This window comes from Cebus imitator, unplaced genomic scaffold, assembly GCF_001604975.1.
Source record: "Cebus imitator isolate Cc_AM_T3 unplaced genomic scaffold, Cebus_imitator-1.0 Scaffold274, whole genome shotgun sequence".
NCBI lineage: Eukaryota > Metazoa > Chordata > Mammalia > Primates > Cebidae > Cebus > Cebus imitator.
In genome coordinates, this window is record NW_016107589.1 from 593,866 (window position 1) to 606,416 (window position 12,551).

Sequence of the window (12,551 nt, forward strand, 5' to 3'; positions counted from 1 at the left end):
TTTCACCATGTTGACCAGGATGGTCTCGATCTCTTGACCTCGTGATCCACCCGCCTCGGCCTCCCAAAGTGCTGGGATTACAGGCGTGAGCCACCGCGCCCGGCCCCTCCTTCTATAAAACTCTTAAGCAGGCTGGACATGGTGGCTCATGCCTGTAATCCCAGCATGTTGGGAGGCCAAGGTGGGTGTATCACCTGAAGTCAGGAATTCAAGACCACCCTGGCCAACATGGTGGAAACCTGTCTCTACTAAAAATACAAAATTAGCCAGATGTGGTGGTACATGCCTGTAATCCCAGCTACTGGAGTGGCTGATGAAAACCGCTTGAATCCAGGAGGGGAAGGTTGCAGTGAGCTGAGACTATGCCACCACATTGGCTAATTTTTGTATTTTTTCAGTACAGACAAGGTTTCGCCATGTTGGCCAGGCTGGTCTTGAACTCCTGACCTCAGGTGATCCACCCACCTCGGCTTCCCAAAGTGCTGGGATTACAGGCATGAGCCACTGCGCCTGGCCTCTAAACCTTTCATTCAAGAACTGTTTCTGTTTGCTAAGTGTTGTTTTCTTTTGATTTTGTTTTGTTTTGTTTTGAGACGGAGTTTCGCTCGTCACCCAGGATGAGGTGCAATGGCATGACCTCGGCTCACTATAACCTCTACCTCCTGTGTTCAAGCAATTCTCCTGCCTCAGCCTCCAGAATAGTTGGGATTACAGGTGTCTACCACTACACCCAGCTAAGTTTTGTATTTTCAGTAGAGACAGGGTTTCACCATGTTGGGCAGGCTGGTCTTTAACTCCTGACCTCAGGTTATCCACCTGTCTCGGCTTCCCAAAGTGCTGGGATTACAGACGTGAGCCACCGTGCCTGGCTCCCTCTTTTGATTTTTCTTTAATCTCTATTACCACCCCGTTTTCACTGCTGTAAATCACGATCAGTGAACTCTGTTCTTTCTTTCTTGTTCATTCACTGATACTTACATTTAAAGGAGATAAGGTGATCATGGATCTCTAAAAAGGGTTACTATAAAACTTAGCAGAACTATCAAAAATAATTGTACTTTGCTAACAAAGAAAACAGTAATATGCTAACACCAAAAAAGGAAGAACCAACATCTGCTGCTAAAAAACAAAGATCGCCATGCGCAGTGGCTCACACCTATAATCCTGGCACTTTGGGAGGCCAAGGTGGGCAGATCACAAGGTCAGGAGTGCAAGAACAGCATGGCCAATATGGTGAAACCCCGTCTCTACTAAAAAATACAAAAACTAGCTGGATGTGGTGGCATGCACCTGTAGTCCCAGCTACTTGGGAGGCTGAGGCAGAAGAATCAATTGAACCCGGGAGGTGGAGGTTGCAGTGAGCTGAGATCGCGCCACGGCACTCAAGCTTGGGCAACAGAGTGAGAGTCCATTACAAAAACAAAAACAAACGAACAAAAAAAAAAACCATCACCAAAGACCCCACCTATAACTCATCCAGCCAACTTGCAGAGCCTGGCTCACAGCAACCTACTACTAGTCCCTAAACAACTTATATGTAAGTCCTACTTACAGTGAGCTACTAATGTGAGTTAGCAGCCTGTAACATTGAGACCAGTACTCCCCAGTTGTATTTGGCCAGCTGAACAGTACCTGACATACAATATGTGCTTAATGAAGGAATGAAATAAGGAAAGGAACAAAAACAGGTGTCCCAATACGCAAAGTAGCAGGTGTTTTTGGCTATGCAAACACAGCCAAGAAACTTACCCTGTTCATGGTAGTATTTATTACATGTAGTAAACAGTTTTTAAACTTAACCCTGGCCAGGTGCAGTGGATCATGCCTGTAATCCCAGCACTTTGGGGAGGCTCTGAGACCAGACTGGGCAAGATAGCAAGACCCTGTCTCTTAAAAAAACAAAACCCAAAAAACCTAATTCTCTTTTCCTACTCTGATCTTGTTTTAGCAAGTCAGAATGACTGAATAAAGATGAGGAAGGACTATATACTTAGGAAGGGTGGCCAAGACCTTGGTGCTAAGATATTGTGAGGAATATGTATTACAGTAGTATTACATTACAGAGTATTACAGAGGTGCTAAGATACTGTGAGGAATATGTGGATAGCTGGTCAACTGAAAGAAATTCACACAGAATTACTTGATTGGTTCAGGCAGAGATTTTTCTTTTTTGAGACGGAGTCTCCCTCTGTCCCCCAGGTTGGAATGCAATGGCACCATCTCAGCTCACTAGAACCTCCACCTCCTGGGTTAAAGCAATTCTCCGGCCTTAGCCTCCCAAGAAGCTGGGATTACAGGCACCCGCCATCATGCCCGGCTAATTTCTTTTTTTTGTATTTTTGTAGAGATGGGGTTTTACCATGTTGGCCAGGTTGGTCTCGAACTCCAGACCTCAGGTGATCCACCTGCCTCAGCCTCTCCAAGTGCTGGGATTACAGGTGTGGGCCACCATGCCTGGACCAAAGATTTTTAATGTATTTTTTTTTTGGGTTATATTAATTCTGAATAAACCAAAAGTTGGCCTGGTTCAAAACAATTATGGAGTAATCAATCCACTGTGGGCTGAGCACTGAACCAGGCACCAGCTTGAACTGATTCTACTTGGGAATACATAATTTCAGACTTCCTTGGACCTCAACTGCCACTGAATGGAAAAAAAAATGGTGGACATAGTTTCTCCTTCATTTCTTGTTACTGGGTAGGTCACAAGTATTACTACTGCTTATTGCACTTTTAACTGACTACATCTTTCAAATATACCTGTCCTGACAGAATATAGACAGAAAATCGCCTTGCCTTTTAAAAGAACTAGGGAACATAGTCATGATTAAAAGGGTGTGCTCAAACTAGGTCTCTTTTTTGAGAATATCCCCCCTTAATTAGACAGACTGTGGAGAAAGTAAAAAAATGCACAGTGGCTAAAGCTGAACAATTCAAAAGGCATCCGTGGAGAACACATATGTAAGGGATCCACACAGCAAGATAATGCAAGCTCATGAGTTGGCTCAGAAACACAATCCATTACTATACCTCACTTTGAGGCGTTGAATTATCCATCAGCATCACATGGATTAGTCTGGGATCTACCGACTTGATCTCACCACTCTACAGTAGAAGGTAAAAAAGGTGTTTAATGACTTGTCCATAAAAAATAATCATGCAATTTCCTAATTAATATAATTATCTCTTTATTGTTTTGACTCACCTACTATAATGAAAGCTCCATGACAGCAGAGATCTCTACTGCCTCATTTACTGCTACAACAGGTATAGAATATGGTAAGCATTCAAATATTTGTTAAATAAATGAAGAAAGAGTTGAATTAATGTCAAAGTATGTCTTTTAGGGATGTTAATTTCGAATCCTGTTCTCTAAAACCTTCCTATTCTGTATATCATGAAAGAAAAAACCTTCAGAACCAACAATCATTAAAAGAATCACTCTAGGGCTGGGCACAGTGGCTCACACCTGTAATCCCAGCACTTTGGGAGGCTGAGATGGGTGGATCACCTGAGGTCAGGAGTTCGAGACCAGCCTGGCTAACATGGTGAAACCCAGTTTCTGCTAAGAATACAAAAAATTAGCCAAGTGTGGTGGTGCATGCCTGTAATCTCAGCTACTCGGGAGGCTGAGGCAGGAGAATCACTTGAACCTGAGAGGCAGAGGATGCAGTGAGCTGAGATTGTGCCATCACACCCCAGCTTGGGTAACAAAAGCAAAAGTCCATCTCAAAAAAAAAATCACTCTAGGCCAAGCATGGTAGCTCATGCCTGTAACCCCAGTACTTTGGGGGGCTGAGGTGGGTGGATCATGAGGTGAAGATCCTGGTCAACAAGGTGAAACCCTATCTCTATTAAAAACACAAAAAGTTAGCTGGGTGTGGTGGCATGTGCCTGTAGTCCCAACTACTCAGGAGGCTGAGGCAGGAGAATTGCTTGAACCTGGAGACGGAGGTTGCAGTGAGCCGAGATCATGCCATTGCACTCCAGCCTGGGCAACAGAGTGAAACTCTGTCTCAAAAAAAGAATTAAAACTTGGTGGGGGCAATTTGATAGAAAACGTCAAATTTATTGTGCATATTCTTTGATCTGACAATTATACATATAAATTTATTCCAATAAATAATGTAAAAACATGTTCATGGATGTTCACCATGACATTATATGTATTAGTGAAAATATTGGCAATTATTTAAATATCTTATCAATTTTAGATTAGTCATGATATATACATGTAGTAGAAAAGAATGAATCTATTTCAAAGGATGAGACAGATCCTTACATTTACATACAAAAATGCTCATTATATACAATTAAGTAAAAAAGATAAATTATATATATATTATATGATCTTGTTAATAAAGTAACTTATATAATTATTTACCATATAAATTTTATATCATATATATCATATAAATTATATACCATATAAATCATATATGTCATATAAATATAATATATAAATCTTCTGGCCAGGTGCAGTGGTTCATGCCTGTAATCCAGCGCTTTGGGAGGCTGAAGTGGGCAGATCACTGGAGCTCAGGAGTTTGAGACCAGCCAGGCAACATAGCAAGACCCCTTCTCTACAAAAAATAAAAAAATTAGCTGGGTATGGTGGCACATGCCTGTAGTCCCAGCTACTCCAGAGGCTGAGGTGGAAGAATTGCTTGAGCCCAAGACGTGGAGGTTACAGTGAGCTGTGATCTGCACTCCAGCCTGCGTGGCAGAGTGAGACCCTGTCTCAAAAAACCAAACACACACACACACACACACACACACACACACAATTATGAAGTAATACACTGTATGCTGAGCACTAAACTAGGCATCTTCTCGAATTGATTCTACTTGGGAATACAGAATTTCAGACTCCCTTGGAGCTCACTGCACCAAATGGGAAAACAATAAATGTAGATGTAGCTTCTTCATTTCTTGTTACTGGGTAGCTCATATATATATATTTTCACATATTTTTATACATACATACACATATAGAAAATATTTAGAAGAATATGCCAAACTCTTAATGGTGGCATTAAGGGGAGTGACTTAGCATAGGGGAAGGGGTGGCCTTCAGTATCTACTTCATATACATGTGTATTGTTTGAAATTTGTCAATGAGAATTTATTACTTTAATAATTTATAAAGATATACATAAAAAGCACTTATGCTTACATTATATGTTATTGCTAAGGGCAAGTCTGAAATTAAAGTTGTCATAAATACATATTTGTTTCTCTCAAAACACTTATCTACTATTTTTAGTCAACAAAAAACAACTATCCTAAACAATTATCCAGGTATCTCTAGATGCTATGGTCTTACTGTTTATTAAAAATAATTCTTTTTTTCAGCATCTAGGGCACAGCAGCAGAAATAATACAGAGGCACATGCTAACTGCCTAGTCTTTTAACTACTAACCTTTATGAATATGATGAAATACTACTACTATTATACATTGTGGATTATTTGACAGATTTCAGAGCACTTTCAAATACTTTATCTCAGGACCCAAAACAGTGTTTTAAGGTCAGTGAGGGTTTACATATTTACCTCTAATTTATAAATGAGAACAGTGAAGTTAAGAAAGTTCAATAGTCTTTATAGGGGTTATACAACTATTAATTAATAGACCCAGAGATGAAACCCAAGTCATCTTATACAAAATGAAGTGCTCACCTATCTAAACCATTCTCTTTAAGGGGATGGATGGACCTTAGACAGAATAACAGAGTCTCACCTCAGTTAAAGACACCTCCATAAGACGAGTGATGGAGTCTTGATGGCTCACAACACCACAGAGCCATCCTTCTTCCCCCTCTGGCTGGTATACTTTGACCCTGTGACCTTGAACACTGTAGGGACCTAAAAGTGAGATCAGTCAGTATTGAATATTTTTGGCTAAGCTATATTTCATAATTGTTTCTAAAAGCCAAAGGAAAATTAGATAATGTAAGTATTTGGCACTTTTGGTCCCCTTTTATAGAATTGAACAAATGAGCATTTCCAGATTTAACAAATTCAGCAATTTAAAAACAAAACATGAATGGTTTCTTCCAGTAGTCTTTGTAAATTCTTCATTTATTTGAAAATTCCTTAGAATTTCCCAGCTCTCTAATTCCCCCTTGTTTTAATCTTCCAGTTCTGAAAGTATCATAGGAAGGGAAAGGAAACTTTCAAATAAAAGACTACAGCAGTATGAAAATGTAGGTAGATACCTGACTTGTACATGAAAAAAGTGGGAGGCCACTAAGTTGAATGTGCTATTATGTTACATTATGTTATGTTATATATGACCCCTTACATTCTGGTATCTGACTTTCAATAACAGTGAGTGGAGAGTTCAATTTATGAGGTTTCCAGCCTTCTGCACTAATAATAGTCTGAACAAATATAGCACCTGTCTTCCTAGGAACACAGAGTTTCAAATATATTACTTTATCAGCAGGTAATGTTACCCTGCAATTTAAGCTGTCCTCCAAGGACAGTTTCTCTCTCCCACATATCCTTGTACGTTTGAGACTATATAGCTAAATCGTTACCAATTTTAGAATATTCTCTCTCAGAGCTATAATTAAGCTTTTGTAACTTTTCTATAAATTTTATATATATACATATATATATAACTCCCTACACCTCTCCTGTCCACTCAATTTTCTTTTCTGCTACCAATTTTCCTCATACTCTTTCTTCCACCATATCTTTCCTTGATAATATTTAACATCATTTTATCCTGACACCTTCCTTCCTCAATAGGTCAGTTTTTCTATATTTACCTGTTTAGATTTATTCTGACAAAAGAGAAACAAGGAAACTATTTCCCTGAAAATAACGATTATTATGAAATCAAGAAAGGAAGGGGAGTGAAATGTGCAACATAAATGAAGCCAATACCTTTTATGTAGACTCTTGGCAAAACTTGCATCTAAACTTGAAAGTTAATAATTCTTTTTATTCTTAAAAATAACATGCTTTTAATGTCAATGAGTCTGTGGATACATTATTTTATACTCTGCACTCTAAGCTGTGATTTGTTAGTGTTAAGTCTTTAGAGCTTGAGAAACTTGCAGACTGTAAGTTCAACAAAAGCAAAGATTTTCTAATTCATTGCCATATCCCCAATGCCTTAACACTGTCTAGTACACGGTAATACTTAAGAAATAAAAAAACGGCCGGAACGGTGACTCACACTTGTAATCTCAGCACTTTGGGATGCTGAGGTGGGCAGATCACCTGAGGTCAGCAGTTCAAGACCAACCTGGCCAACATGGTGAAGCCCTGTCTCTAAAAAATAAATAAATAAATAAACAAACTAAAACTCAACTCACAATAAAACTGTATATCTGGCCGGGCGCGGTGGCTCAAGCCTGTAATCCCAGCACTTTGGGAGGCTGAGGAGGGTGGATCACGAGGTCGAGAGATCAAGACCATCCTGGTCAACATGGTGAAACCCCGTCTCTACTAAAAATACAAAAACATTAGCTGGGCATGGTGGCATGTGCCTGTAATCCCAGCTACTCAGGAGGCTGAGGCAGGAGAATTGCCTGAACCCAGGAGGCGGAGGTTGCGGTGAGCCGAGATCGCGCCATTGCACTCCAACCTGGATAACATGAGTGAAACTCCATCTCAAAAAAAAATAAAATAAAATAAAATAATAAAACAAAATAAATTTTATAATGCTATTTTGTTTTACTCCATAATTGAAAAAAAACTTTAAAGGTTACAAATAATATTTCAAAAGCTTACTTTAAGATTAAAGGTGAAAGAATTCTTTTCGTTGTTTTTGTGACAGCGGTCTCACTATGTTACCCAGGCTGGATGCAGTGGCACAATCATGGCTCACCGTAGACTTGATCTCCTGGGCTCAAGCCATCTTTCCACCTCAGCTCCACAAGTAGCTGGGACTACAGAGATGTGCCACCAGACCTGGCTAATTTTCGTATTTTTTGTAGAGATGGGGTTTTGCCATGTTGCCCAGGCTGGTCTCAAACTCCTGAGCTTAAGTGATCTTCCCACCTTAGCCTCCCAAAGTGCTAGGATTACAAGGCATGAGCAACTGTGTCCAGCCAAAAAAAAATTCTTTCATATCAAATATCACCTAATATAAAACATTTTGGAGGACAAGGGAGAAAAGGCTGCTCCTAATTTTTACATTAGTAACTTCAGAATAAATAAATTAGTTAAGGACAAACTATGTAGCTCTTACACACACTCTGTCCCTAACACATAGTTATATTATAGGAGTAAAGCTCAGATATGTTCCCACCCAGTGAAAGCCACTCACCAGGGCCGGCCATTGTCCAATGGAGACTCGAGTGCCCTGGAGAAGGACTGGGTCCTCACGGGGTGCCCATACAAGAGATCCTTCCAGCAGAAGCACAATAACTTCTTCAGCATGAACTTTTACCCAGGAGTGTTGCTTCCAGTTACAACCATCAAATTCTACAAAGATCTGCAAAAAGAGATAAAAAGCAGTTTGAAAGTCACAAAATACTTATACATGCACATAAACCCCATTGTTCTGAACAACTGACTAGGAATAATTCTAAATTGTGAGGCCGGGCACGGTGGATCACGAGGTCAAGAGATCGAGACCATCCTGGTCAACATGGTGAAACCCCGTCTCTACTAAAACTACAAAAAATGAGCTGGGCATGGTGGCGCGTGCCTGTANGCAGGAGAATTGCCTGAACCCAGGAGGCGGAGGTTGCGGTGAGCCGAGATCGCGCCATTGCACTCCAGCCTGGGTAACAAGAGTGAAACTCCATCTCAAAAAAAAAAGAATAAAAATAAAAATAAAACTGTATATCATGAAATGCAGAATGAAGAGGAAACCCTGATCTGAATGAGATCCTGTTTTTGCTCTAAGAGCATCTTTAAGGGGATGGATGGACCTTAGACAGAATAACAGTCTCATCTGAGTTACAGATACCTCCATAAGACAAGCGATGGAAAGAGAATGAGATTTCTATTCTACAGATCCAGCTAACTGGAGAAATTATTTATTTATTTTTATTACTATTTTTTAAATCCTTCATGTGGCATCTGACTCTACCCACAAAAAGAAAATAAGTACCAATGTTTAAGGTTGCGTGGTGACCCACTCAACAGAGATCATTCACCTGAATCAGAGTTCAGGGACAGAAGACTAACTGTTCTTACCTCGGCTGAATATCTCTTGTAGCTTTTGGTCACTGATCAAAGCATTAACTGTTTCTCTCAGTGCAGTATGTTCCAAAAGAATCTGGTTTTGGCTATCTGTTCCCATCTGGTGAAGATAAAAGAAAACAATTGAATGTTAAAATGAATAGCAAACATCTAATCAGCTGAGAAAAATCATACCCTAAGGAGCTGTATATCAACGTTTGCCAAACAATATCTGTAGAACTTTAGTTTCAGGCTAGGTGTGGTGGTCATGCCTGTAATCTTAGTACTTTGGGAGGCCAAGGCAGGAGGATTACTTGAGCCCAGGAGTTTGAGGCTGCAGTGAGCTATGGCTGCACCACTGCATTCCCACCTGGGTGATAGAGCGAGACCTGTCTCTTGAACAACAAAAAAAGAGAAGAACTCTAGTCTCATGAGATTTCTGCAAAAATTAAGGATGCCAGAATCAATTAGGATTAGGAAATATTATGTATCTTTCTATATACAATAGCATATTAAAGGCTCTGAGAAGTCATATAGGAGAGAAACTTATTTAGGCCAGTGTTTCTCATACTTATTTGACCACAAAACATTTTATTCCTTGTAAATCTTTTTGCTTATTTCAGTATTTATCCAACATTTACTAAGTGCTTTCTCATAAAGGACTAGGATTATAAATATGAATAAAGCAAGGTTACTGAGAGGAAATGAGGCCTAATGAGTGGGGGAAGACATATCAAAAAAGAAATCATCATTAATATCTCCCAGAACACAGTTTAGGAAATAACTGCTCTTGTCTGTCTCAATAAGAGAGTAAAACACTTAGGTGTCTCATTTTTTCCTGCAGACAGTAACCCTTACAGTGAGAAATAAATATATTTTCCTAAATTCTAAAACTGTAACTCAGATGCTGGTTTGTTTCAACTTTAACTTAACTTTAACTTGTCCCTTTTCTTATAACTACAGTACTTCATGCTGCTTAGAACCAGTCCAAACTCCTGGATGTCAATAATGTATAGGGCCCCTTGGACTCAAGTTACACAAACAGCCACCTCAGAGAAGCCACCTCTTCTGAAGGGACTAAGAATTGTGGTCTAAAGTCTTGGGTGGTTTTAGGATGGGGTAGGCCTGTGTAGAAGAAGAAGCCTCAGCCACCAAAAGTACTTTTCAAGGGAGCAAAAAAAAATCCCTTAAAATGCACAGAGAGGTTGGGAATGGTAGCTTATGCCTATAATCCCAGCACTTTGGGAAAGCAAGGCAGGCAGGTCACTTGAGGCCAGCAGTTTGAGAACAGCCTGGGCAACATGGCGAAACCCTATCTCTACTAAGACTACAAAAATTACCCAGGTGTGGTGGCATGCACCCTTAATCCCAGCTAGTTAGGAGACTGAGGCACAAGAATCACTTAAAACCAGGAGGTGGAGGAAAAATGCCAGGAATGGTGGCTCATGCCTGTAATCCCAGCACTTTGGGAGGCCAAGGTGAGTGGATCACCTGAAGTCAGGCGATCGAGACTACCCTGACCAACATGGTGAAACCCTATCTCTACTAAAAATACAAAAATTATCTAGGTGTGGTGGCACATGCCTGTAATCCCAGCTACTTGGGAGGCTGAGGCAGGGGAACTGCTTGAATACAGGAGGCAGAGGTTTCAGTGAGCCGAGGTCCCGGCATTGCACTCCAGCTTGGGCAACAAGAACAAAACTCTGTCTCAAACAGAGAAAATAAAAAATAAAAAAGGCACAGCATATTTATGGGAGGAAGTAATAAAAGAAATGCTAATATGTTCCCATCCAGTAAAAGAAAAGGAGAAACACCTATATTTTATCAACAAAGAAATTAGCAATGAGAGAAATAATAGGCTCAAGACTAGAGCAAGTGTTAAATACCTGAAACAGATGCAACCCACTGGCATCTGACAGGAACCGAAGCTCTCGATCCAGAAGATATTCCACTGGAACCACAGAACCCAAGCCCAGTTTATCTACTAGGGGAGTAAAAGTCTGTGAAGTACAATAAAAAGAAATTGATTAGAACTTGGGAATAAAAAAATAGCAATTCAAACAAATCTCTAATTTCAGAGAAAGAATTATTGTATCTTTCATTGCAGTAAATATAGATAAGCTAAAGCATAAGTCCTTGGAAACATTCCCAACCTAGCATCTGCCCCTCAAATAGTCATGTGAAGCTAACGAATGCAGAAAGTCAGCTCAATATTCTTCTTGGCTAAAAAGGACAAGAGGAATTAGAAATTCTCCTAATTCGGCCTAGGGATCTGGCTAATCTTGTCAGGCTTCAAGGGAGCTAAATTATAATAAATTCCCAGAATAAACAGTTATACTGTTATCATCTCTAGAACTCTTGAAATCTTTCTGAAATTTATAAAATAATTAACAGTATAAATATGCATGGTTAATTCATATTACCATTTCATAAATAAATAGCCTATAAAAAAGTAAAGCAGAGACCCCATATCCACTTACAAAAGAGCTTCTCCTAAAAGTTCAAGTGGAAAGTGGCCTTAAAAACAAATGAAAGGGCTGGGCACAGTGGCTCACCTGAGGCCAGGAGTTCGAGAACAGCCTGGCCAACATGGTGAAACCCTGTCTCTACTAAATACACAAAAATTAGCAGGGCATGGTGGCGCGTGCTTGTAATTCCAGCTACTCGGGAGGATGAGGCATGAGAATCACTTGAACCAAGGAGGCAGAGATTGCAGTGAGCCAAGGTCACGCTGCTGTACTCCAGTCTGGGCGACAGGGCGCGACATCGTCTCAAAAAAACAAAAAAAACAAAAAACAAAAAACAAAGTTTAGTAAGTGATGATATATACTACCAATAGATAAAATATATTTGTTTTGAATATTATTTATTTAATTTGGTTAGCCACATGACAATTAGGATTTTTTAGAAGTTACTATTTATGCCTATACTTTGCTAATAGAACAGACAGAAACAAATGGATACTCTCACAATTAAATTTTATAACACACAGCTGGGCACAGTGGCTCATGCCTATAATCCTAGCACTTTAGGAGGCTGAAGCAGGTGGACTGCTTGAGCCCAGGAGTTCAAGACCAGCCTAGGCAACATGGTGAGCAACCATCTCTACAAAAAAATACAAAAATTAGACTGGGGGCAGTGCTGTGGGCCTGTGGTTCCAGTTACTCAGAAGGCTGAGGTGTGAGGATGTCTTGTTTTTTTTTGGAGACAGAGTCTTGCTCTGTCGCCAGGAGCCAGGCTAGAGTGCAGTGGCGCAATCTCGGCCCACTGCAACCTCCGCTTCCCGGGTTCAAGCAATTCTCCTGCCTCAGCCTCCCGAGTAGCTGGGACTACAGGCAAGAGCCACCACGCCCAGCTAATTTTCATATTTTTTAGTAGAGACGGGGTTTCACCATGTTGGCC

At 40.2% G+C, this 12,551-nt stretch overlaps 1 protein-coding gene across 2 annotated transcripts in view; it reads right to left on the reverse strand.

Annotated features, from left to right (window-relative positions):
• The window catches only part of KDM3B (lysine demethylase 3B), a 60,792-nt gene extending 49,623 nt beyond the window's left edge, over positions 1–11,169 (reverse strand). Inside the window, exons 1-4 of one of the 2 annotated variants that reach the window (XM_017500982.2) lie at positions 11,036–11,169; positions 9,165–9,270; positions 5,743–5,867; positions 3,031–3,105 (exon numbers count right to left, since the gene is read on the reverse strand). In XM_017500982.2, coding sequence (XP_017356471.2) covers positions 3,031–3,105; positions 5,743–5,867; positions 9,165–9,270 — 306 coding nt within the window. In that variant the 5' untranslated portion in view covers positions 11,036–11,169. The remainder of the gene's footprint in view (positions 1–3,030; positions 3,106–5,742; positions 5,868–9,164; positions 9,271–11,035) is intronic. The other variant, XM_037728645.1, reaches the window with a different exon arrangement.
• Positions 11,170–12,551: the final 1,382 nt, after the last annotated feature.